General features: G+C 46.5%; 1 protein-coding gene across 2 annotated transcripts; it reads left to right on the forward strand.

The window, feature by feature from the left end:
* The first annotated feature begins 64 nt into the window (after positions 1-64).
* On the forward strand, positions 65-23,799 carry LOC142579977 (uncharacterized). Of its 2 annotated transcripts, none has more exons than XM_075690673.1 (5): positions 65-861; positions 7,738-7,944; positions 9,557-9,637; positions 12,191-12,268; positions 22,232-23,799. In XM_075690673.1, exons 1-5 carry the CDS (start codon positions 811-813, stop codon positions 22,307-22,309), a joined length of 495 nt encoding a protein of 164 aa, XP_075546788.1. In that variant the 5' UTR covers positions 65-810; the 3' UTR covers positions 22,310-23,799. The 2 variants fall into 2 exon arrangements, with proteins under 2 accessions (XP_075546788.1, XP_075546787.1); XM_075690672.1 differs by lacking the exon at positions 65-861 and adding an exon at positions 1,636-1,722.
* The last annotated feature ends 3,897 nt before the right edge of the window (positions 23,800-27,696 follow it).

Here is a 27,696-nt window from a genome sequence, read left to right on the forward strand (position 1 = left end):
TACACGCGCGAAGGCGCTATCTGTTTCCCTTAAGATAACGGCAGCGGCTGAGAAGAAAACGCGGTCAACGTGAGCAGATTACGACAGCGAGCGAGACCATCGCTAATGGGTGCCACGTTTGACGTCGTATGTGCGTGCAAGTCCGAGGGATGAAAAGTTTTTTTCCGACCGTTAGGTATTCTCTCATGTACATACGTGACGTTTCCTCGAAAACTTACAGCCTTTGGAGTAGCGTGGCTTGCCGCTTCAGCTTCGAAACCTGCATCTCTGAGTAGTGGGACGCCGTCACCTTTGACAGAGTGTAACGTATGCAGCGATCTATTTTCACGACAGTGGCCACCAAAAAGCGTTTGTTTCCTTGTGTACCCTGCTCTGGGAGCCATCAAGATACCTTAGCAATGTGTATCAGAGGACCTGCGGCGAGCATAATGCAATAGCTCGGGCTGTTATGCAACGCATTTAAGCGCATTGGCAGCGGTTTCCACTTGCCCGAATATTTCGACTAATTGTGTGCGCTAATTGCAGTTTCATTCAAATAGAAACAAAAGAACAAGGAGAAAAGCAGGTAAACAATGACTTTCGCAAAGCTATGACGAAGTGATGCGAACACAGAAGACCGCTCGAGCCTCACAGCTCTGGCAGGGTATCACTTCAGTAAAGCTGTTGCGCTTGTCGTGTGCCTCACCCATTCAACGCAACGATGTGGCGCCTCTGAAGCAAGACACGTGTGTGAAGTGCGGGCCTGTCACCTTGTTTTGAGAACGTGCGTGTGCGTGTATTAGCCGTGTGCGGATTGCATACAGCGTCGTCATGGCTCCCGTTGCGCGATGTCTGCTTCTTACCACGAACGTTACTCTATGGGTGAGTACGTGCAGATGTGAATATTGAGATTCTTGTAATCAATTCGTACTGGATATGAGTTAACAGTCGGTATTGTAACGTCCGAAGGCAACAGTATCCCAGTGCAGAGCTGTGTTTTCTTAAACCGTGTGAAAAAAGTTAGCAGATCCCACACTTTGCGGGAAACAAATTTATGCGAAGCATTTTGTGGATAAACTTGCATGACCTTTCTAGCATCGTTTGGGGTTACACAATGTGGCACCAGATGGCGCAACAGGTCTGCGTAAGGCGAGCATTTATGTTTGTGATGACAGCGACAAGATGCCGACATGACGACGATGGGGAGACGACGGCAACGACGATATGTCGCCTAAATGACGACGTCAATCACATGAGTAAGGCACGACGATGGCCAAAACTAAAAGGGGTGCACTGAGAATCGATGCGAGAACTGCCCGCAATGTGCCGGAATTAAGTGGTTCCCACCGAAGGTGCTCCATGATGATAAAGCAACATTTACTGGGCCCGAGATAAACCGGTGGTGCACGCAGGCACCAGATGGGGGGTTCCCTAGTTACGGGACCCATATGTTTCCAGCAGCTCCTGGCCCCTGTCCGTCAGTGCGAGCTGAATCGGCAGGGCGGCGCTGGATAATTAACAAGGTCTCCCATCGCTCAAGGGCTTGGGGATTGGTGGTGTTGGTGGGAAGGGGAGGAGGGGAGGTCTTGAGTTCTGTGCACTCTGCCAAGACGTGCTGCAGGGTGCCCTTTTCTGCAAAAAGGACAGAGCATATCGTATTCCGCAGGGTACATGCGGTTCATCAGTACGGGATGCGCAAGCGATCCCGCCTGCGCTCGACGCAGGATCGTCTGTTGTTGCCTGGTGAGTTTGGGGTGCGGTAGTGGTAGTCTGCATCTTTCCTCTCGGCACATCCGGGTAATGTCCCGAAAGCTGGTAACCGGCTGCGGTAGCTCTTCCGGCTCGTGCTCGGCCCGGATTGACATTTCTCGGGCATGGTAGTCGGCGATGGTGTTGCCTGCTACCTGCGAGTGAGCCGGGACCCACACGAGCTCTATGGCTCTTCCCGGAGGCTTGTGCTTGGCTAGAATGGCTCGGGTCGCGGAGGAGATTACCTTACTGCGGAAGCTTCTGTGCTCCAGTGTGAATGCCAACGAGCGGGGGAACGTGTTTACCTGAGCCGTTCTCGAAGGCGATTGACTGTGAAAACTGTGCCGATACCGAAGGCGATGAAACGTCATGCTGCTGCCATCCTACCCACAAGACACGGCAGTATTCAGGCAACAAATAGTTCACCATAATACAGTGTGCTATGAGGACAGTTGTCTGCCCTAATGTAGACGCCAGTCTCGACGCCTCGATAATTCGTAAAAAAGTAAAACAAACCCGCCTAATTCCCATGAAATCTCCGCAGTCACTCAAAAGACCAAGTTGTCCCGCATTCAAAAGTGACAGACATCTTTTAAGTGACGAACGCAAATATATAAAAAAATAATACTACATGTACATTGAAGTTGATTGAAGGCACGCGCTCTCGGTACTTTCTACCATGCAAATCGCACTTTTTAGTGCTATGGTAGGCCGATAGATGGTGCTTTAATTGCAGAAAAAGAAGACGAAGAACATTCTAGAATAGGTTTTTTTTTTACAAATTTAGTAAGTGGCCAATCCATCACCAATGTGGGGGAGGGGTGATTGCCATCCCTGCCTTGTCTCTTTGTGCGCACGCCTCTGACGCAATCTTCTAACCTCGTGGTTATCTCAGATGTTAGAGCGGCCGCCCCGATGAGACCGTGGTCTCGGGTTTCATACCCGAGCCAAGACGAGCGCTTCGTCAACAGCGAAGCTTTCTTTCGGAGAAACTCATAATTTCTAATTTCGTGCAACTCTTGGATGGATGGCGATTTCTCCCTTTTAACAACTTCGTCCACGTTGCAGATATCTGCACAATATATTTGCGATATGATGTAAAATAGGCTTTGTATGTGCGGGAATGCCTCGAGAGAGCCAGAGAGAATAAAGTTCATTTAATGATAAGAACAATAACAATAATAAAGAATTATTCAGCGTAACTATATTTACTCGCAGACGATATTCTTAATGCAGATAAAGAAGAAAGATTGAGTTGTCTTCGCGATATACACTCGTATAATAGCCCCGTTTACTCGAGGTTTCCTTAGGACCACCTGCTGAATGCCGCTAGTGGGTGGTTGCAAATAGAAAAAAGAATACCTTTCGTATAAATCAAAAAGCCAACTTGTCTTCGATGAACGCGTGTTGAAACCATATTATTTGCTCACATGTGGATCTCAGTACCTGACCGTTACTGTGGTAGTGGCTGCCGCAGCTATCCCCGGTAATGCCGTTTCTAGAACACGTGAAAAGCCGCTGACCATTAAAATCCTCGAGTTCGTAGGAGTGATAATGGTAGAACATGCGAAAATGCTTTAAAATTTACCAGCCACTTTTTTAATTTCTCGCTGCCTTGAACACAAGAACGCCTAAAAGCAAGCGTCTTCAGACATCGATGGACCTTAGAAGGAAGACATAACAAACAAGCATAGTAATAAAAGGACCGCCACATCGTCGAGCCGGAGAGTCCATTTCACCGTGAAGTTGTAAGCGATCGATGTTCAAGGATCTCGTATTCCAAGGAAATGGCTTTACCATTGCTGTTCAACATATGTGTTCTCTAGATAACGGAAGACAAGAGGGAAAATGATGTTTTGTTTGTTGTTTAATAACTGAGAGGAAGTGTGTGTCAATGGGTAGATTACTTTGAAAAGATGCACCACCAACCTGCAGAATATTATAAAAGCTTGAAATGAAAGCGCCCTTCAAATCATTTCTAACAGTGTCATAAAGGGGCCCTGGAAAAAGTTATTATCGGAGTTGAGAAATGCATTTGGGGTGAAAATTGACTATTTCAGAAATGATTCGCCGCAAGATGTACTTCAATGTGTTGGCCAGATGCGGAGTCATTCGAAATCTCCTTTGATCCTTTTCGCGGTGCTCCCGCCGCTCCTTCAATGCCTTACAGGGAAGGTAACGGTAGTGCCGCGCGTGCCCCCCCCCCCCCCCCCCCCAGCGCTCTCCTTAATAAAATTTCGGAATTGAAATTTGGTTGCAGATGTTCACGTAGACGCCACTACTTCCGACTTTGGCGCGTAGGACGCGTCAAAATCGGACGCTATCCCTCAAATTTTGCTTGGGCTAGCCAAAGCTTACGGTGTCTGGTAGCTTTGCTGCGCTACAGTGTACCAGATAGCTACGAGCGGTTCTCTCTTCTCGCTTCGAGTGGAAATTAGCACATTTCCTTCGACACTTATCTCTACGGCAATTACACAGTTTTCGAGGGTCGAACGAAATGTCGTTATATATGTTCGCTCGTTCGAGTACGCCGGCAGTGCTCACATCGGCTAAGCGATGAATGAATCACTGTGTACTCGCGTTGAAAGGTCTCCTAACGTGATTCGGCCAGGATTGCGGCACACCTCGAAGGTGTACAAATCGGTAATGAGACGACCAGTTCGCGTCGGATGTTGAAGCTCGGCAAGCTCACTGCACACCTGGTGCCACGTGGCCTACAGAGACCAATCGGAGTATGCAAACGCGTCCCCAGCGAGCGGCTGCGAGATTAACGATCATAACGATCGGCTTCGTCGCGGCACCCGGTGGCGGCGGTGGTATCTAAGCTACGTAGTAGATGCAGCCACATGCAACTGTGCTCAGCGTTTGCTATATGTGCACGACAGAAGTGGAGTGCGCACTCGCGTTCATGTGCTGAAGCCTGGCCGTGCTACGTGGTGCGGACCGGCTTTGACCTGCACCGCCTGGCATGATGTACAGCAGTACATCGAAATTGCGGATTTTGAAGGCTATGAATAGCTCAGTACGAAGCGATTTTTGCCAAGACATTTAGCCAGGAGCGGCAAGGAGTGAGCGCTCGCTTTCAAGCGTACGTATAACCTGACCTTAAAGGAGCGTACACATCAAATTTGGAGGCTAAGTTTACTAAAGCGTAAGCTTTCTATGCTTATTAGAAACACTTTCATAGTTGACAGCAGACGGCTATAAGATAATTCATTTTAATTTTGAAGTCTAGAAATGAAGCGCGGTTCTCTTCTCCAGACTCGTCGCGAAAGCCAGCATGAAAGTGTTATTCCTGAGAGCAAAATAGAGCGGTGTTACACACGCTGGCGGGGGTGCATTTTCAGAGCGGCTGCGCGTGCATTCGTCCAAACACAGGCGGGTGATGCAAATGGGCGTCTCCCCCGTAGCTTCGGCGTCGACGAACGTAGGTAGAAGTACATGTTGTTGGGCTAGCCAGTTCATATTGCTGAGTCGACCATAAATATGATCGCTTTGGAACAAACAAGAATGAACTGAGTGGAACAAGGGGAGCACCAAATCCCCTGTTTCCCTTCCGTCCTTCCTTGTTTGCTCCAAGGCGATCATATTTATGGTCTACTCAGGAACGTGGGCTGACGTGTGAAACTGAGCTGACGGTGGATAACTTAGTTGTTGCCAACGCTTTGATGGTGCACGTGATGTGCGTGACGTTGGATACTCATGATAAATGTCACCCAAAGGTTATCCGCACCTGCTGGCCGGAGTTTAAAAATATTGAGCTGCGTGATGGAAACAGTTCTGTATTAAATTGCTGCGGACATGATCGTGCATATATCTGCTGTTATTATTATCCTTTAGGTGGTGTGCATTACGAAAGAGTAAACAAATGATTACCCGAGATTTTGGTGCCTGCACTCTTTTCGCTTAAGGATAGTTGAGTGTTCAAAATGAATAGAAATCAGCGAGACCAACGCTTACGACACCGATAAGCAGGGTGGCCAAAACTTAACTTTTATTCGAGCGGCAGCGGCAGTTCGTGAACAGAAGACAGCGGGATTGTGGAGGAAGTAGTTAATTCTTATTTAAACTCTTAACAGACATTTTGGATTATTTCGGGCTGTTTATTAAACTGCGTCAATAAATATACGCAGAAACAATTGGAAGAAGTACGCTGATTCACACACTCTTCTTGATTGATGTCAGCTGTCAGCCAATAGGAGCCGTCTATTGGAATCTTGAATATGGAGACATAAGCAAGCCGCCGGCAGCCCCAACACGGCTGAAGAGAAAGCCTCGTTTGAAAAGAGAGTGTCCGAAAAAAATTTGACTTCGCGCTCCGCTTGTGAGCGTCGCGCACCGCGCACATCTGCAAAGTTTGGCTGAGATGTTCGCCGCAGCGCATGCTATCCGCCGAAAGCTTTTTTGTCACCAAGCCCGAGGAGTGGTTCAGGACCCACTGAAATGTATATCGTGACGCTCCAACTGATGAAACCATGCTTTTCGGCAGCGGACATATGCGCTTGGCAACAATGGCCGCTGTCGAGAGGCAGGAGAAGAAGGAAGACAAATGTTGACGCGAGTGGCACCAGTGTGCCAGCATTAGGATAAAGTTTTGGCGCTTTGCGGGAAAATGCAGTTGACCCACCCGGTACAAGTGCTATTCGTCTGGGGCCAAGGTAAGTAAAACGGCTCTAAAATTACGGTGGAAACAGCGCACATAAAAAAATTTTCGGGGCAGTGAATCTCGCGATGTTGATAGTACAAGTACAGCAGCGAACTGTGCCTCAAAATTAAACTACTTTTGCCGCGAAACATTAAAACTTACCGGCTAAGCGCAGCATTGGAAATGAAGTTCGAAAACGTAGTGCTTTAACCGAGTTAATTGGATATGCGAAATTCATAGCGCGTGTTGCGATGGGCACGACTACAAAACACCTACAAAACGTAAGTACTATGCACTTATCAGCCATTATTCAGAGTAACCAGCAAGGTGGTCTTACGGTGGAAGCCCGAGGTCCTCGAACATAACCACAAAAGCACCTATAGGTTGCTGTGTACGAATGCCCACGAGCTGTTACGAATGCACGGATTGTTGTGGCGTGCATGTCAAGATTATGCATTTTTTCTATAACTCGCGCTCAGTAGAAGTGTGTGCTCGTAGGGGAACACGTGTAAACTTCGCTTGGTGTGCACTCTGGGAATTCAGCAGGACCGATTGCATTTTGCGCATGGCTTGTCTCGCTCACGTAAGTAGCGTGATCGCTATGATGGTTTCGATGGTATACCGCCTATGATTCGAACAACCTCTTACTAGAAACAGAATTCGCTGTTGCTGCTGTACAAATCGTGGAACGGTCTCAGAAGCTACGGGGGTCTCATGTGGTCTTCATTGAACCGAACAAAATACCTCGCAGCGCAAAAAAGTTCTGACCCGCCAGTGCGGTGTACAATTATTCGTAAGGCCGAGACGGAACACGGCCTGAATACCCCGAGCACATTGCCTTCGTGGGCATTTCCTCCGAGCAACCCCCACCATGCCGCCAATGTGGAATTCTATTATGTCTTTGTATTGCCGATAACCTTGTAGCCGAACCACGCTCTCCAAGGTGTCATCCTGTAAAAAAGATTACTTGTACGAACCGTAGTATGATGCCATAATAAAGGGAGCGAACGTCACGGAACAGAACCCAGAACCTGCGTGTGCTGCGTTAGACGCAACGTTATACAGTCAGGTTGTGGCTGTCCTCCGTAACGTAACGACTACGTGGGCTTCTGCTGAAGGTCTGCCAGTGGTACGGTTTGTTTCACAGCGGTGATTTATTAGTTTTCCTCCTTTCAGTCGTCCAGCCGCACAGTGACAATGCAAATAATAAATATGCAAATTTTCATCAGTGCATATGTTTGTACTGCGTATTTTGTTCGTTCAAACACTTCGCTTTAAGGAACACACGAACATTCCAGTCAGCAGGTGCCGTGAGAGTCTAAGCAATGGTGCCACGACCTCAAGTATTTCTCTTTTCTCCGCAGACCATCGGGGCGGTGCTGCTTTCGGGCGGTTTGCTGGCGCTGGTAAGGCCCGATTTGGAGGTGTCGCGCGCACTGCTGGACGATGACAGCGGCCGGCCACCGACAGAGGTCGCTTGCTTCTACGTCATTTCCGGTTGCATGCTGCTGCTGATTGCCACACTGGGTTGTGGTGGCTCGTGCGGAGAGCGGTACGGATGGCTCGTAGTGGTACGTGCTCGCAAGTACTGGTACGAATGCTCACCGCAGTTGTCGTTGTGTTCGTTGCAAATTCGTCGTGCTTGGCATGACGCTTTTAGCTTTTCTGATCTATGAACTAGAACACCTTATCCACCTCAGATGCGACCTTACAAAGCAATATCCATGCCACGTTTAAAAGCTTGCGGCGGTGGCGCATCGGATTTGGCAGCGCATCACCTTAATTCGATATGCTAGCGGTTACACGTAGCGCATCGATCTCGATGCGATGGCGTCTGAAACGAGCTGGTGCCTGTTTTAAGGAGCATATCTATAGGTCTGGAGTGGAGCAGATCAAACGCCTTGCCCGCGCTATGATTATTCGACACGAAAGAGCTTAGCATCTCGCTCAACTCGGAATCCTGTTCTCATAAGATTGTCAATACGAAATCGCAGATGTTTGATATAGGAGGTTTTCCCATAATTTAAATCAAGGCTAACAAAAGCGATTTTTATTATATCGAGTCAGCTGACACCTGATACTTGAAAGCAAAGGGATAGCTCACTCAAAAAGAAAAACATGCTCAATAAGTGCGTGATCATTGGTAGTTTGAGAAATTCACAACGTGCTGGACGAACAGGCCGCCACGTATATCAGCGGTCCCCCTAAGCATTGGAGCGAAATGAACTGGTATTCGTTATATACCTCAATTAAAAAAACCATGAGCTGAGATAACATGGCGCAGCTTCTTTATGTTTTCCAAATGGCAGACGACAATCTAGGGAAAAGGAGGGCGAGCCACTGATACTCACGTGCTACGTCTATCAGTCACCGAACGACCTAAGCGTCACATTACCCCTAGTAATCTCAGTTATCACGCTTTATACGAGCTGGCAGGGCACCGCTGCTCTTGTGTCTCGCTTTTCAGCGCTCGAGCTAACTGCGCATTATCATACCTTCCTCCTATGCACCAAGGAGGCTTTCGCTTTCACCCGGCAGGGAAATGAATGTTGTCTTCCATTGTTGCATGCGAGCGATAATTCGCCATTCCGGCCGCAATTGCTTCTTGCGCGAAGTAATCGTTACAAGTGCCTGTTAACCATTTGCCAGCGCGTGCAAAGACACGGAGCTGGTCTCCGCGAAACGGTACTGTGTAAAGGGCGCAAACGCCCACAGAAGAGCGAAGCGTATGGGCTGCAGAGTCAGTGTTTCGCATCATGCTGCCGGACAAATTCTTCAGAAGTTTTTGCCCGCGTAGTCTTAGAGTGATCGCGTACGTGCATGGGCGCTTCTGAATGGGAGTGGGATGTGACACCCAGTAAATGTACCCATATTCGGACAACAGCGTAGAATTGTAGTGTAGCGCGATGCATTGCATAGTTCCGATATGTTTGACCGGGATTGATGCCTTGGTGCCGGAGACTAAAACACGTCGACGTCGGACACACTTCTCGACACAAAAGCTGGGCGATGCGTCACCCTTCGGTTGCTTTAGTTCATGCGGTCGCTGACGCCATTCTAGTGTTACACTAATGTGAACATTTGTCAGAAAAGAAAAAGAAAGTCACGACAGCTCCTATTTCGTGTGAAGTTTATTTATTCGTAGGTGAAACGCGCGCATTGCATTCTCTCTCTCTCTCGCAGTACGTGGGTGTGCTGTCGCTGGTCACCGTAGCACTGGTCGTCTATCTTGCACTCCAGCTGGACGCCTGCATCAAGGAGAGGGTGCGTGAATGCTTTTGGGTCGACTTGTCCCACTTGGATTGGCACCTATGGAAATGTTTAGACTGCACACGTCACGTGTGTTGAATCCACTGGAAAACTTGTGACATGACCAACCTTGTCCTTCGAAAGTGAGACAACTTTGGGCGTCACCTACGTTGTCTCAGATTCAGATTCAGATTCAGATTCAGATTAAGATTTATTCGTTCCAAAAAAAAAGAAGTAATTACATGACAAATATACAGACGAGGGTCCCAAAGTGAAAGAACTGTAGTGGGACCCTCGGTTAATAATAACAACATTGATGGTGATATAAATAGTCAGCAAATTAGCGTATTAAAGACGACATCTACAGATCAAATACATCATTAGACATGTCATTTACGATCAAACAGGAAAAAGCAAGTTATAACAGAAAGTCGGAAAAAAGCATGGATGAAATACAACAAATGACATGTGAGATAAATGTCAAAGGTACACCGCCAGATCGTAGTTAAGTTATCGCAGGAAATGATGCTTAAGGTGATTTTTAAAAATTGCAAGAGAAGTACAGGATTTTATGGTTGATGGTAATTCATTCCAAAGAGAAATTGCAGCGAAGGAAGATGTTTTTTTGCCGTAATTGGTATGAACCATGGGTAACAAGAAATTGTAGTTAGCCGCAAATCTGGTCATATTTTTATTCTGCAAACGGTCAGTTGCAATGAACGGATACATAAGGTTATTATGAAGCAACTTGTGGAGTAAGACGAGTATGTTAAACTGGAAAAAATTATTAATAGGCAAGTTATTATACGCGCGAAGTAACAAAGAGGCATTGGATTGCATGGAGCTAGAAGTGATAATGCGTATTGACTGATGTTGGATATGTTGAATTGATGATAAGTGACAAGCGTACGTGTTGCCCCATGAAACAATGCCATAATTAATGTGACTATGAATGAATGCATAATACAACGCTAGCAGTGCCTCACGAGAAAAAAAAGCACGAGCTTTAATTAATGCACGTATACCAAACGCAGTTTTGTGCTTGAGATGTTGGAAGTGAGAGCGAAATGTAAGGTTAGGGTCAAGATGTATGCCAAGAAAAGTGACATCGGTGCTAACGGGAATTGAATGAATTCCAAGCTTTACTTCAGGAATAGAAGTTAAGGCCCTTTGAGCACTTTTGAATAACATAAATTTAGTTTTTAAAGGATTAAGAACTAAGTAATTGTTGCTACACCATATTATAATGTTACTTAATGCAATATTTAACTTAGAAGTAAGAGTAGTAACAGATTTGTCAGATGAAGATATGGTTGTGTCATCTGCGTATAAAATGCAATGAACGCAGTTGGTGGAGTTAAGAGAATCCGGAAGATCATTAATATATAAAAGGAAAAGCAAAGGGCCCAGAACTGATCCCTGTGGTACACCTTGGTTAATACATTTTGTTACTGAGAAAGTATTTGCTGCATGTACTGTGTATGGCCGGTCAAGTAAATAATTTTTTAAGAATGTTAGCGCAGGACCGGTTATACCATAAGAGTCAAGTTTATTAAACAGGGCTTGATGGTTAACCGTGTCATAAGCTTTACTGAAGTCTAAAAATACAGATCCGACTAAGTTTCCCGAGTCAATACATTTTTTTATGTAGTCAGTTAGAGATAGAACAGCTAGATTCGTGGAACTTGTGTGCATCACGTGGAAGTTCCACGAATCTAGCTGTTTATTTTATTTCATAGATAATGTTATGGTATGTGCTCAATCGATTAATCAATGAATCAATGAATGAACGAGTCAATCAATCAATCAATCAATCAATCATTCAATCATCCCTCATTTCTGTGGAAGAGAGGCTTTGTCATAACAAAAAGTGGTCATCAGATAATGAGCTAAACTTTAATAGGCATTTCCTTTCATTAAATGGTTGTGAATTAGTTTTTCGATTACACTGCTATAGAACGTTAAAATTGAAATTGGGCGATAGTTGCTAATATATTCGCGGTCAGCTGTCTTAAAAATGGGAATTATTTTCCGCGCCTTCAGGCTTGTAGGAAATACAGCAGCTGAAAAAAAAAAGTTGCTGATTACATCGGCTAAGATTGGCGAGAGTTGTTTTGATACAAGTTCGCATTGTTCGCATTACTCTTGTCAATATTTTGTCTAATACTCACATCGTAAACGTTCAATGGGAGATATATCAATGTATCCTTGATTTGCTGCTCAGTTTTCAGTTGAACGAAGTTTGTAAGGTCCTCAGTATGGAGGGTCTCATGCGAAAGAAATGCGAGGCAAACCGACTCGTTCATTCGCTTGATCATTCACTCACTGATTTCTTAACTCACTCGATCACGACTGTTCCACCAGTGAATTCATTTCTTCATGCAATATGCTACCAAAATTTTCTGGGCCTGCTTAATTAACCGTTCTCTTGCGCGCATAGCAATTTTCTTATCTTTAACGCGAGCTCGTAGAACCATGCGTGCGAAGCAAACGCCTGACTAGAATAAAAAAGTTGAAACCCAGGGTATCGATGTTTTGTCAAGAAGTGCTGCTCCTTTGAATGCCCAGGTATGCACCAAGAGCTTCGACGTGAAAAATCGCCGACACTGGAGCATCCTGGTGCAGTCGCTGGCAGTGTTCGCCCTGGTAAGTGCCTTTTTGCGCATGCATTAGCCATTAACAAGCGAACGAACCAAAGAGAGAACAAGAGAGAGAGGGCTGATGCATGGAGATGGCCGAATGAGTCAGATAAAGGTAATCGCCTTAAAAGCCATGAACCCATGCACTAACACATAGTAAACGAGAGAAAAAAGTCTTGAATGCGTTCATTAGGAGGAAGAAGAAGAAGCCGACTAGTGCGGTCGTGCAAACATTGGCTCCCGCTTCGATCAATGTTCTTGCACCGAATTGTTGTGCCACCCCTGATAACCTGGTGTCGGTCGACGCGTCGTATCACAAGGATTACGTGGATGCCCATTTTTTGCCGGTGGGTCCATTTTTCGCCTCTTTGCAAACTGTTTTCTGCGTGCCACGTAGAAAAGGTGCCAGCCCCTAACTCGCGCTGTAGGCCTAGGCCTCACGCGCACGACGGAGTGTAGGCATGGCCTCCGGCTTAGCCCTTGAAGGCATGGAGATAACCTCGGAGGAAGATATCGGATGGATGACAGCCATCACTCGCCGAAGGAGAGGCGCATTAGCCGCTGGCGGGAAATCCGTGGCTATAAAGGATACCATCCATGGCGGGAAAGGTAGTCGCCACACGTCCACCTCGCAGAACGTGCTTAAGCGCGTCGCTACCGCCTCTACGATCCCGATGCAACCGAGGGATCACATCAAGATAATTGTCCGCCCCCGTGGCGGCCTCGACGTTAAAAAAGTTCAGCCTGGAACATATCTCCAGAGCGCTGGCCATGGCGGCAGCCTTAGCGCCGGAAGACACGACGGAGGACACGTACTGTCCGAACGGCTGTCAAAACATTTTGGTGGTATCGACTCCGCGGGAAAAAAACGCGTGAGCTTACGCCAAGGTACGCAAGATCTATACGAGGGATGGACCCTTCGAAGTGGCGGCCTACACCGCAGCAGGAGAACATATATGCAAGGGTGTTGTTCACGGTATCGACCAGGACATTAGCGACGGGGAAATGAAAACCCTTTTCGTCAATAACCGAAATCCGGGCCTCGTCGAGGTACATCGGATCAAGCAAACTACAATGGTGGTGGTACTTTTCGAAGGACAAAGAGTGCCAAACCACGTTATTTGTGGTAACGTACTCATGGCCTGTAATCTCTACTGACGACAGATAGATGTGTGCTACGGCTGTGGTGAAATCGGACATAGATCCGACGTGCTTCCCAATCCGGCAAGTGTTAGAAAGTGTAGGGGCTGTGGAATCACTTCCCCACCTGAAGATCATCATTGTGATCCAAAGTGCGCTATTTGCGGTGGCGCACACCCAACTGGGGACCGAAAATGCAGTCGAAGATTCCAGATGCCTTATATTGTGAGGCAAAGGCGTCGAAGGCGCCAACGACAGCAAGCACGCTATACACAGGTGGCCGACGACATTGAAGACAGCGACAATTTCCAGCGCAAAGGAGTATGCAAGAAAATGACGCCAACTTGCGCTCTCGCACAAGAAGACGCTCCAGCTCACGAGGACGCTCCCGCTCCCGGGGGCGTTCTCGATCCAGAGGACAACCCAGCCCTGGAGAATCTTCTGGTGTCGACCCGCAACCCCGAGGACCTGGCGCAAGATAGAGGTCCCGTTCACAGTCGACCCCAAGAGCAACCTGAGTCGATCGAGCCAAGAACGGAGGCCTTGGGAAACCAGGACAACCAACAAGGGCAAGGTCTAGGAGTACTAATGGTAGGACACAGCCGGAACGTGAGTCAAATCCCCGAGTATTGGCATTAGAATCAGAAAATCGGAAATTAAGGCAAGAACTGTTTGAGCTCAGGGAGGCTTTCAAATCCTTTAAAGAAGGGCCCGAAACACCCCGTAGTCAGATGGAGACAACGGCTCCAAAACCCTTGGCCGGCAAACCTAAACGTAAAGCCCCCCACCCTGTTCCCATTAGCGAAACAGAGGAGGAAGATTTAGAAACCTCTTGAGGCAGAGGAGATGGGAGAGAGTGAGGCACCCCCAAACACAAAAAAGTCAGAATAGCCACAAGGTTAGCAACAATAGATAGTACTCTGGCGAAAATCATGGAGCTCATCACTAATCTAGATGCTCGAGTGGGCCAACTAGAAAGGCCCGAAGTTAAGGCAAAGGCAAGTGCAGCGGCTGCATCGGCAGTCCACGGAGGCACAAACGGTAGCCCTAGCACGGACTCTAGGGGTTCGGGTAGTCAACCAATGGTATCATAATGGCTTCAAACGACAACAATAACATTAAAATATGGCAGTGGCATTGTGCGAGTTTCCGAAGGCGCAAGGTACCCCTGCAGCAGCTCATTAGATCGGCCAAATTTAAGCCGCACGTTATTCTCTTACAGGAAACACTAGCTAAGGAGGATATCTCTCTACCGGGTTACAACTCCGAAACCTTGACCATTCCAGGGGGTCGGGGAATGGCGACTTTGGTTCGAAAGGGTACCTCCTATGAAACTCACGAGTTTCGCAAGTACAAGGTTGGTCTAGAAGCACAAATGATCGAACTCATCCTGAAGAACAAAAAAAGCAGCTAACATGTATATAGCTAAAGTTTATAGCTCTCCGCAAGATAGGAAAAGGGATTTTAAGACCCTGTTGGCCCGCATTTCCAGTAAGGCAAACACAGCCCCACTCGTAGTGGCTGGGGACTTCAACGCTTCCAACAAAGAATGGGGCTATGGTCATCAGAGCGTCAAGGGTATTAATTTAGCAACCACGGCAAGTGAAATAAAATTTGCTCTTACTACAGATGCTAACTTCCCCACGAGAGCTGGTACCTCCACTACCAGAGATACAACCTCGGATCTAACATTCCTTCGCGGAATTGAAGGCTCATGGGACAATCTGCAGGAGAATTTAGGAAGTGATCATTACATAATTGAAGTCATCTTACAGACCCAACCACCACCACTAAGGAAATATGAGTACGTGGACTGGGATCTCTTTCGTAAGTTGCGTAAGAAAACCAGCATAGATAATGAATCCTATGAGGAGCTTTTAGATCAACTAAAGGCAACGATTACGAAAGCTACTAAAGCAGTCTCAACAGACATCGAAGTCCCAAAAATGGACCCCAAGCTAGCTCACATGCTGGTAGCAAAAAATTTCCTTCTAACCAGATGGAAGAGTCACAGACTTAATAGAAGACTTAGAGCCAAGATCGCCCAAGTTAATCGTCATATCGAAACATACGCGGCTCAACTTTCACGTCAACAATGGGACGAAACTTGCTCAGAAACAGACTGCAGATTGCGCAGAGGAGGTAAATGGAATCTATTGAAGAGCCTAGTTAATGACAAGCTCTCCAGAGGTGCTACAAACCTCGCCATAAACAGAATCGTCAATAAACAGATAACTATAGGGCGGACAGCAAAAGAGGTCGCAAACGACCTCGCACACATGTACCTGCCACTTAAAAATGAATACGAAAACGAAGAAATAGGCGAACCTTACTCCGGAATATCGCAACCAAACTTGGACAGTGACTTCACTGCAGCTGAGATAAGGCATGTACTCTTTAATATAAATGGAAGATCTGCCCCGGGTCCGGATGGCATCACAAATAAACTTTTGCGAAACCTGGACGATGATGCCATAGACGTAATCACGGTCAAAGTTAATAGTCAATGGAGATCCGGCATTGTCCAACCGGAATGGAGGGAGGCCAAGGTGACGTTTATACCGAAACCTGGCAAATCACTCACAAAGGAGAACCTCAGGCCCATATCAGTTACATCCTGTATTGTCAAGGTAGCCGAACATGCTATTCATAACAGGATAATAGAAAATATAGAAAACCAGGAGCTTTTCAGGCACAATCTCATAGGCTTTCGGAAGGTATTATCCACACAGGACGCCATGATCATGATCAAACGGGCTATTATTGACGACCCTAGCAGGGACGTAAAGGGCCTCCTGGGTCTGGATCTTATCAAAGCATTTGATACGGTTGCACATATACATATCCTACATGAAATCTCAACCTTGAACCTGGGAAGCAATTTTTACAATTATGTGAGGTAATTTCTAGCTAATCGGACAGCTCGGGTCGAACTCGGTATAGTCACAGGTGGTCTATACAATTTAGGCAACAACGGCACACCACAAGGTTCAGTATTGTCCCCACTTCTCTTTAACATTGCCGTGCACAGGCTCTAGGAGGAATTTTCCAAAATGCCGAGCTTGGGGCACGTCATATACGCTGACGATATCACAGTGAGGGTCCCAAGGGGGTCGCTCGCAGCTCTAGAGCAGACACTACAGGCAGCGGTAGACACCACAGAATCCTTCCTTAAGGGCACCGGACTCAGGCTATCACCTAGTAAATCTGAGCTGCTGCTCTTTAGACAGGGGAGACAGGGTGTTAGAAACCTTGTGCCTTTAGAAACTCTGCCAATTAAAATCGCAGGCAACACAGGGCGGGTCATACCCTGAGTATAGAAAATTAAAATTCGGGGTCTTCTCATTGACGCAAGGAGCTGTAATGCTACGACCCTGAACAGTCTCACAGGTCAGGCCAACAGTACTTCAAAGCTCCTGGGCAGAATCTCAAATCGAAATGCAGGCCTCAAGGAGGGCAATCTCATCAGAGCATATCATGCATTTTTCATCAGTCATGTGGCGTACATTGCATCATACCTGAACTGGCAGAAAGGAGAGAAGGCTAAGCTAAACGCACTTATACGCTCCGGACTCAAAAGGGCTCTGGGACTCCCGCACGGAACGATTACCGAACTCCTCAACAAGTTAGGACTTCATAACACTATAGATGAGCTCATTGAGGCACATTCGATGTCACAAATTGCAAGACTCTCCAACACTAAGCCAGGGTGCAAAATTCTAGATGAAGTCGGAATACTGCTCGAGGAGGAGACGTCTCTAAGTTCAAAATACCCAAGGAGGTGGAGACAGAATTAGTTGTACACCCCATACCTAGAAATATTCATCCTGTCCACAAGAAGGGGAGAAGGGACGCCAGGGCCAAATGGATTCTGGGTAAACTGCACCAACAACACAGCTCAGCTCTTTTTGTCGATGCAACTAGTTATGGATCGGGCAACCGCTACGCTATTGCCGTGGTCAATGAGAGCGGTAAATTATTAAGCGCGGCGTCACTAAGAACGAGCTCCATTCATGCCGCCAAAGAAGCAAGCATAGCACTTGCAATTACAATGAGGAGAGGCTCCACGATTTTCTCCGATTCCCGTACAGCTATTAGGAATTACTCAGCCGGCTTCGTCTCAGTAGAAGTACACAAGTTACTTATACACAGTATTAATACTCATAATTGCGACCAACTGGATATCTCACACCTATTCTGGTTTCAGGCTCATCAGGGCCACTCGGTCAGCCCCAATGGCTGCAATCCTAACGAGCAAGCTCACTCTGCTGTGCGAGATCTCACATGCCGCGCATCAGATCAGGAACTGCTCCAGGATGACTGCGGCTCCTACAAAGTCCCACTTACTACTTTTCACGAGATCACCTCACACTATAGGGACGGCAGGTGGTTTTTTCCTCCCCCCGCGCCCCCTAAGAAGATCAACCGAGCTCAAGCAGTCACATTAAGAATGATTCAAACTAAATCTTGTCCCACACCTTTTGTGCTTAATAAAATTGACCAGGATTTTCCCGCGGAATGTCAAAGTTTTGGACTCACTCCGTGTCTATTTGATGATATGTTCTGGCTGTACCCGAAACAAAGGACTTCGGATCTCAACAATGAGAAGGACTGGAGTCGGCGCATATCCAGCGATTTCCTCCAAGATCAACTCCTGGCCGTCCGGAGAGCTCACGACAACGGGAAAGCCTTTGGCCTACCGGTGCCTACGTGGGCGGAGCCACCGATTTAGCCTGGGGGCTTGTGCCCTTGGACCCTAGTTTCTGTGGACTAAAAGCTCTTGCCATGCCATGCCATGCCATGCGTTCATTAGGTTTGTCCCTCTATCACACGAGTCAACGTTTTGAAGGGTGCGAACTCAACGACGTCCGAGAAATTGGTCAATTTAGACGGGCAAGCGATTTACATAAATATCGAGAGATTGAACTTCCATTGATTTACGAGAGTAATGTAAGGATATTGCGGAACACGCTTTTCTGTATGACGTGGTCCCTGAATGTCTATGTATGCTTTCATACATGAAGGCTGAAGGGCTACTTTTCGCTTCGTCTGGAGCCAAGCGAGGTCGCTGTAAACGGTAAAATATATGAGCGGGTGAAAATGTCTTTGGCATGCGGCCCGTACTAAAAAAAGAAGAGAAAACCCGGCCCTATCAATGTGTTCCCTACTTTCTTCGCCGCCAATACTCTAAACGTCTCTACCTTTTCTCGACTGCTAACCGGTTAATGCTTCCATTCGCTTTACATTCCACCGCGTCAGGAAGGTAGACGTTACCTACGGATCTCACTGAGTGAATGCCTTTGCATTCCATTAGAATATGTTGAGTTGTCTCCGTACTTTAACTATTTTTGCTGCAGCAGACACACGTCTCATCTAGTTTCGATATTTTGCGGTGGTATATTTTGGTCCTTAGGCCACCAGCTCGGGATTCAAATAGCAAGGCACCGCTCTTTCTGTTATCGTACAACACTTCCTTTCATATTTCTGTCTTGCTATAGTAAAGCTCTATAGTCTTTCTTGTTTTAATAATTTCCACTGAATTGACTGGGTCTGTTTCTCGAACTTTATTTTTTGTCTCACTTTGTTTATCGAAACAGGAGCCCGGCCACACTAAATGTCTCATACATGACGCGTTTCGGCTGTTTGCACACTTGGCTAGCCATCGTAAATGAGCTCTGCCCGAATTGTTCTGCCGAACTTTGCCGCGGAGTGTACTCCTGTGCACTTTATAATCTGCCCTATCTGATCTTCAGGCTGTTGCGCCACATTCGCGATGGCGTCGTCATGTACCTCTTGCCAGCTGCCACCGCTTTAAGAAAGTTGCAGGGCAGTGACAATCAAGAAATCTCGTGGGTCAACAGCTCGCGCACTTAAGCTTCAAAAAGTTCAGACAAACGTTCACACGTACGCAGCTTCGAAACAATTCAAGCGATATAGAGTTCAAGAGAATCAACGCAGACGTCAGCACAGACATGAGTCGGGAAGTATAAGAAAACTGTTCAAGACAGCTGCCCTTAACGAAACTAAGAGTTGAAGGTGAACTTTGGAAGCCATGTTTGTTTCGCCGCGCACAAGGCCCCCTTGCAGCACATAATCTATTGATCGCCCGTCTCGTATGCTTAGATGGGCATGACGCCATAATGGAGGTGGAATAGTTAGCGCAGATATTAGTCATCCTCGAGAAGAATCCGCAGCGCTGATTACGTTTGGTCTGTTTGGTATGCGCATTTCACTTCTATTTTGAATCCTCCCTCCTTACCGGTGTCCACATGTGCAATGGCTTTTCAAAGAGCTCGCGTTTCTTGTATGCGCTTTACATCTCCCGAGCAATAGTGTAGAGATCGCGTTTTTCTTATTCGTGCGTTCTTCCGTATGCCTGAAGGCCTGCTCTCGGAGCGATGGATGAAAGCGTCTGCAAGGTGTTTGGTGAACCTTGGCTAATTTTTGCGCTTCCTTTTTGAAGGTGTCGCTCACTGTTCGCTTTCATGTTTTTTCCCCTCTTCGTCTTGACATATGAACGTGTATCTTTCTCTGCCTGTAGGTTAGTAGCGGTGCAGGAATGGCAATGACGTAATCCATAAACAAGGCCTACTTGCTTCAAAGCTGGGCGCGTGATTTCTACAACGTTTCACGTGTGAGTTCCGTGCTGAATACCCTCAGATGAACTTCTTACACATTGCACTTTCTGTCGGACAACATATGTCACAAGAAGTCAAGGTCGGCGTGCATGGCGTCAATCTTTGAAGCAAGAGGCCGCTTTCGCCAGTGGCCTTAAGAGTTGCTTCAGTTGACTCAACCGGCACCTCGCCTATTTCCAGCAAATATGAGGCATGTGCCTTGTCTCACTAAAGCAAACTTCTGCTGTCATATGGTGCACTCTTATCGTCTTGATGAATTAGGATGGTTTCCGACGCTAACGTTGCCGCTTGTGATAACAATTAGTCAATTTGTTAACAAAACGTCGTTTCATGCACTGGAGCACACAAGTAACTGGAACGCCAATGCGTTTCTCAAGAAAGTTCGGGAATTTAAATCTCGAAACTGATGTCGTCCTGAAAATTCGTTCCAAGTGGATCCGCCTTGCAAAGTCCACTGCTAGAATTTGTAAATTGCAATATGGGTCATAATATTATAAGCTAAAACGTTAATTAGTGAATGATCGTTAATTAGACAGTTTCGCATTTCAATTTTTTGTACAAGCAGTGTCCGCCGCTTCCAGTAGACCGGCTCACAAACTAGAATTGAGCTATCTGCCACAGACAGCCTTTAAAAAATTTCGAAAGTGTTCGCTGAAAAACCCTGTATGCGCTCTTTCCTGGCCAATGTCGGGAATTGGTTTGTGCCACTGTGACACAAGAGGTACAGGATACTTAAGTGCAGCAAAATATGTGCGCTACCTTCCTTGGCATACACCTGCCGTCAGACTTCTTTCCTCGACAAGCGTCACACATAGCCATCGTCCTCATGACATCGTTGCGTACACGTCTCACACTGTTTACACGCCTGATTTGGTGTTTTCATATCGGAATGGCTTATGAGCGGTGTTGTTCAAAAAGCAAAAAAATTGCATGATGCTAAAGCTGTCAGTTTTCTGGTGGATAAACGTAAATATTACATTAAAGGGAAACTTAAGAAATATATTAGGTTACAATAAAGTGATACATTATGGCTCCGGAACCTCTAAGGCGTCAATATTATCGCGAATTAAATCTTAGTAACCGAGAAATTGAGGTAAATTCAGGACAGGATTTGCGACTCAGCCGGGACCTTCAAGTGCCATCCCGGTGACTTCAGCACTCCTCATTATGATTCGGTCGCTATTACTCAACCTTTCGTAATAAAAGAGGATAGCATGGCGTTATTTAGACCGAAGAAAATCCTACATCTTCAGTTCTATACGATGTTTAGAAAAAAAAAAAGAAATCATTGACGTTGCTCTTGCCAACGACGTGGGCGGTCGAAAGCTTTCGTTAACTTTCGACTCTGCCGCTCACGCTTTCGCGTTTCAGTAGTTTCTCCATCGCGCAGTGCTGTGCTGGTTTCGCTGGCTTGCGAAAACTACACAAACTGCAAGTAGCAGAGAACTTCGCGTTCATCTAATGTCGCGGGATGCTTCAGTGGTCCGCACCACTTGAACAAAAGAAGCTGCAGCGTAGAATAAAACGTTCTGTCTTGGCTCAATTTCTCCATGACCGCACGATTGCCCTTTACGCAAAATAGCGTAGCGCTGCCTCTCGGGCGCTGTTTTACTCACCGACGGCAGTAAATGGTGGTGATGGTGTATACAACGTGACCACTGCTATCGCTCAGGGCTGGGCGATTTGAATGGCGCTAAAGGTATGCGGGCCCAACAGACGCAATTTTCTCTTAAATATTGTATTTTCTTAGCACGAAACAAGAGCTGCGAAGTTTCTGGAATTGCATTTGAACAGTCAGCCTCAACTTAATATTTATCTTTTGTGTCTCTTTACGGTGCATACTGCATAGGATAAAATTAAGCGCAACTGTACGCATCACAACTAGTTGTACTCGATTTCATTACATACCGCTTGACTGAAGCTTCACTTCACATGAATTCCATTATGTGCGTTGAATATACATAACTCTTGCTGTTGTTTTTGCCTCATAATGATTTCTGCTGAACTTATTACGTCACGTGCTCCTGCATGCTTCATCTTCTGCCCTGTCGGATGTGCAACTGTTGCGCCACTGTCGCGAAGGCTTGGTAATGTACTTCCCAACAAACCCACTAAGTTCAGTGTACCCAGCAGTGTGCAGTCAACTTCTTGCCATTCATACACAGACTCATACCCTATCATTCTTATTTCAGTTGGTGACTCTGATCCTGGCTTTGACGGTCTGCTGCAAGGCTAGGTCCCGTCGAGGCTACCTGGCGGTGCCACTTTGATAACTATCTAATGCGCGCGGAGGAACGGGACCGAGAAGTTGCGCCCGCAAGTTGTTCGTCTGCGACAAGTGGTTGTTTGCGAGAGCTGCACCACTCAGTGCCCACTGTGCCAGGTGTCATTTGCTAGGGACTTTAGCAGCATTCGCTTAAAGAACACGTCGAACTCCTTCGACTCTTGTTGGGTACTAAATAAAGGGGTGGGAGACCGGAGTCGCACCTTGCAGAAGAGATCGACTACCTGCGTCATGGCTAACCCACGCGTTTCTGGAGAAAGCTGGACAATGTAGAGCGAAGATGCGCCGACGAAAATGCGGAAATCTTTATGTCGATGCTTACAGCGCTGATTGCCTTGTTCGCGGAAATTCTCTACGAAACCGGGCTTGTAGAAGTAGAAAATTCATACTTTACATCACAAGAATAGCAGCTGAACAAGTCTTTATTTACTGCTCTAAAAAGAGCACCGCTAACTCTGCTGGCGCATTTTTGTTGCTCGCGGGACCTCGAGGGTCAGATCTCTAAAGGTGTGGGCTTTCATATACGTTGTACATGTGACGTGTCTCCAGACGCCCAGTCATCGAGGGATTCAATACCGTAGACACAAACGAAGACGCGTTTTGCATCATTTACTGCGCGCAGCAGTTAACTAATATACCCTTGCTTTCATTTCAATCAAAATCAGGAGGAGCAACACGTCCACGACAGGATGACGGCAACGAGATAGCCGGCGGCGCAACGGCAATAATGAAGACCATCTCAACGAATAGGACGACGACGTCGGCCAAGAAAGGACGATGATGACAACAAAGACGAAAGCGGCATGGCGACGATGATAAATACGAAGATGGTGCCGACGGCGGCGGGATGACTATGGCACGAAAACGACGACGCCGGCTTAAAAAGTGCGTTGACAGCAATGAATATGGCGGTGACGCCAGAATCAGGAGAAAAGCGCCATGATGACAATGGCAGGGCGACAACAACGAGAAAAGGATGACAACAAATATTTACGATGGCGTGAATGGCGTCAAAATGATGACAGCGTGAAAAGGGCTATAATGATAACGAAGGTGGCGTTGGACGCGGCATGAGGACAATGACGGCGAAAGCGGCATTATGACAGTGACAGGACTACAGCATCATGGCGATGTAATGGACAGTGAAAATGGCTACCACGCTGGCATGAGCTGACGGCTTGACAACGACTATGGTAGCATGACAAGGGCGATCACCGCATGACGACGATGACAGTGGCATGGCAGAAATAAAATGACAATGATGCCCCCGGCTGTATGAAAAGAACTAGACTACGACAATGACGCCGTAATGAAGACACTTCTTGACTGTTGTGTAACACTTAATAATTTAGCTTTACGGCACTGCGTTACATGCGAGTCTTGCACAGAAACATTGTATAAATAGTTTCACATCACCACAGTTATGCGGCAACTCACTTTTTTGAGACCTTAGAGCAGTAAAGCCTTGTCGACTTATTTGATCTCTATTCTTGACAGGCACGAAGCCGCCAGCGGGACTGGCGCAGTATTCTTTCTGGAGTTGTGGCAATGACATCAACTGGCTGGTACATCCAGGCAGAAAGACAGCGATGTGCATTAGAAAGCATACATGGGTAGCAGATATTCTATTTGAAATTAAGAGGGAAGTATGAAGTTGAGCTGGCCACGGCATGCACGTAATGCAGAGGGCATGTAACCGGGGATATATTAGATTTCCATAATGGGGGCCGAGAAACCGAAATCGTTGTCCCGGACGGCAGAGATGGTGCGATAGTGGAGATAGGTGGTGTGGTGCAAATAGAAAATTCGCAGGCGTAAGGTAGGATCAGCTGGCGCAAGACATGAATAATAGGAGATCGCTGGGAGAGGCCTTCCGCCCGCAGTAGACACTAGTAGGATGAAGATGATGACAATGAAGACCTGAACAATTAAAAAAAATACGTGGAGCGTCTCTACTCCTTTTTCTTGGCACGTAGAAAATGTCGCCAAATATTTATTGTGGTGTTGCCTGGGCTTGTGTGGCTTAAAAGAACGCTTTTACCACCTGGCTTGAAATGGTCGCCTGCAGCGTTGAAGCATCGCTGGCTGCAGGTGTTCTTTAACGGGGTGCTGTAGTAATCAGTGAGAGCGACCTCTCCCCCACCCACCCTCCGAAGAGAGAGAGAGAGAGAGAGAGAGAGAGAGAACCCTTTATTGAAAGACAGATTTCAGCCGGCGTATAGACATAGCTGACATGCTACTCTGCGTGTGGAAGGCAATTGGGGAGAGAAAGAGAGAAGGAGAGGCGCAAAAAAAAACGGAATAAGTTTTTTAAAGAAATTGGGGCAGTGAGTTTTCTGACTCATGGGCAACTGCGTGCAATGTTAGAGTCTTTCAGTGTATGCACCATCCTACAATGAGGTGACAGAAATCACCGCGTGACAGGTGCATGAGAGTGATCGAGTAGAACTAAAGTTTGTCAAGTTGACCAATGTTTTCTAAGTATGTATATAAAAAGTTCATCGCACTCCTCTTTTCCGTGCGGCAGTAAAATGACAAAGGTCTCTATGTAAGCGAATGCATGCAACGTTTATAGAACGCACGCTCGTCGACATACGCTCGACAGTCAAACAGGATATGCTCCACGGTTTCAATTGAGCCATAGTTGTTGCAGTGAGGACTTGTCACTTGACCGAAGCGGTACTTAAGCCGTTTCCATAGGCGGTATTCAGGTGAAGACAATGATATAGAGTTTCCAAATGGCGAGGAATACTGGATGGAAGTATGGACTTCAGATTTTGGTCGATTTGAGTAAAGGAAAGGGTAATGTTGGATCGGTAAGCTTTTCGGTAAAATGATCGGTAAGCCAATCCTTTTCTTCAGAAGTAAATCTTTTAGCTAGTTGGGACGCATCAGATCTAGTGAAATAAATACGCTTATAGTGTTCGTGTTGAAGACCTTTGCGTGCCGCTTCATCTGCTTTTTCGTTGGCCAGAATGCCACAAACAATAAGCCGGTATTCACTGCAATGTGATACAGTGGCCTGATGCAATGGTCAAGTGATGTAAGTACGCAATGTCGAAAGAAACAGGTAGATAGTTCTTTTTAACAGGCTGCAGAATATTTGTAGTGCTCCTTTAGAGTCAGTGAAAATCGCCCATTTGTAAGGTGCTCGGCGAACTATATAGAGGACAGCTTCTTTGATGCCGCGAAGCTCCGCTGTCGATGAGGATGTGCTCCGCCGCAGCCGAAAAGAAATCATTTGTCTTGTTGAGGGCACATAAAGGCCAGAAGAGGAAGTCTCCCGAGTGGTTGAGGCATCAGTGTAGATGTGGGTGTGCTGAGTATATTTCTCGGCTAAGTAGAGGAGAGTGGTCTGCAGCAGCGTGGCCTGTGGCATGCGGCTCTTTGTCCCATTTACACCGAGTACAAGCTGGTTTATATCTGAATGAGTAAAGAGCAAGGCGCAATAGACCAGGACTGAAGAGCACAAATAGCAGGGCAGGCGACAGGACCAGCAAACGACAGGCGCCGGTCCTGTCATCTGTGTTCTTCTTCAGTCCTGGTCTATTGCGCCTTGCTCTTTATTGATTCAAGCATGAACCAACTAGCCCAAGCAAGAGTTTTACTTGGTTTATATCTAGAGGCGAAAGTGTCCAGGGAGGAGAGGTTGGAGGCGATAATTTCTTTGGCTGAATAATCGGAGGAAGGTGCAGCATTTGCGCAGATTGACCAAAGCCAGACTTACTGTGGGTTACGTGGACTGCGGTACATGAAGTGCTTCTTCCCTTGGAGCACATGCCGAAGAGGGGTAGGCATTGTTTCTTGGGAAGCGATGACATCTAGCGGTAAACATCCTGCTTCCGCCACTGTTCCCGAGGCTGAAGAGCCCTTCGGGAGGTCCAGGCGATTCCTCAGGCAGTTGTTTCGGGCGGCTTCCAGAGCCCTCTTGTTTGCTGGTGATAATCTCTAAAGCACCGGTAGGCCATAGCGCAACGTGCGTTCAGTATTGGCTTTTTCAAGTAAGTACCATTGAGCGGCAGTTGCCGCTCCATCGTGTTCCCGCCATGAACGTGATAACTTGCGATGCTGCAGCAGTCCTCGTATGTAGTTTTTTTTTACCTGAGGTGACCAAGAGAGATTTCGGTCTATCACAATTCCAAGGAATCGCGGAGGCCGTACATGCGGCAGCGGTCGTCCTCCGAGTAAGAGGGGATGTTTGGTCATATTCTTTCTTGTGAAAGTCAAGGCTGTGCTTTTTTCTGGCGAGAGGTGAAGGCCTCGGGGAGCCAAATACATGGAAAGGCTCAGTAAGGCTTTTTGTAGTCGTTGTCGGGTGATACAACGCGAGCTTGATGGCCCCAGATCCCCCCTTCCCCTATTTGTATGTTGAATTCATCCTTCCCCCTTGGTTGATATAGTTATCTCGACATTGGGTGACGCCTGTCGCTTATCCCACAGAGATAAATACAAAATACTGCCATTACCATGATTACTCGTGTGGACGAAAACAGAAAGCGAACCTATGGGGGATGAAGCTGTGCTCTGCTACTGGTGTTTCCGTTAGACAAGCCGTTGTTCTCCTCAGCTCGCGCACGTAAAGAGTAGCATACAACGCAAGAACTTCTTGAGTTTCAATTCTCGAGCACATCAAAAGCATAACACGTTAGAACATGACTTACTGCGCGTTTTGGTGCACGAATTCTAAAAGAAAATTAACCGAAAGTTATCGTTAGCCCAGGAAACGCTCACGCGTGGCGCCGCGGGCTCATGGTGAAGTTTGTGTCAGCAGACTTGACCCAGGCGAGTCCGCAGAAGCGTTATCACGGCATATGAAGACAGATTAAAAACAGATTAAATAACGAAAAATGATTGATAGTGACAGTTAGTGAATTATAACGTTATAACAGAAATTGGTAGAGGTTAATAATGACTAGTAATGACTAAGAATTAATACTAATGACTTGTAATAACTACTAATACTCCAAAATGACCAGTATGTCCAACGACGGCTTGTAATGACAAAAATTGATTAGCAATGACTAGAAATGTCTAGTAATGAGGAGTAATGACTAAAATGACTACTAATGACTACGAAATGATCAATATCTCTAACGACCACTTGTAATGATCACGATATATTACATCAGATTAAAATGCTTACTAGTGAGCAGTAATGACTAATATTGACTGAAATGACTTGTAATGACTATGAATGACCAATATGTCTAACGACAACTTGCAACAACTACAGTTGATTACAAATGACTGAAATGCTTAGTAGTGAGCAGTAATGACATAATGACCGAAATGACTTGTATTGACTAGTAAAGGCTGCGAAATGACTAATACGTCTAACGACAACTTGTAACGACTACAATTGGTTACAAATTA

Source organism: Dermacentor variabilis, chromosome 4, assembly GCF_050947875.1.
Source record: "Dermacentor variabilis isolate Ectoservices chromosome 4, ASM5094787v1, whole genome shotgun sequence".
In the NCBI taxonomy this organism is placed as follows: domain Eukaryota; kingdom Metazoa; phylum Arthropoda; class Arachnida; order Ixodida; family Ixodidae; genus Dermacentor; species Dermacentor variabilis.

What these genes read in the sequence shown, in the direction of transcription:
- LOC142579977 (XM_075690672.1), top strand. Translation starts at nt 1,651, where the DNA reads ATGCGGTTCATCAGTACGGGATGCGCAAGCGATCCCGCCTGCGCTCGA. An exon ending in GGATCGTCTGTTGTTGCCTG is followed by an intron (nt 1,723 to 7,737) that starts GTGAGTTTGGGG and finishes TTTTCTCCGCAG; the next exon opens with ACCATCGGGGCGGTGCTGCT. An exon ending in GGTACGGATGGCTCGTAGTG is followed by an intron (nt 7,945 to 9,556) that starts GTACGTGCTCGC and finishes TCTCTCTCGCAG; the next exon opens with TACGTGGGTGTGCTGTCGCT.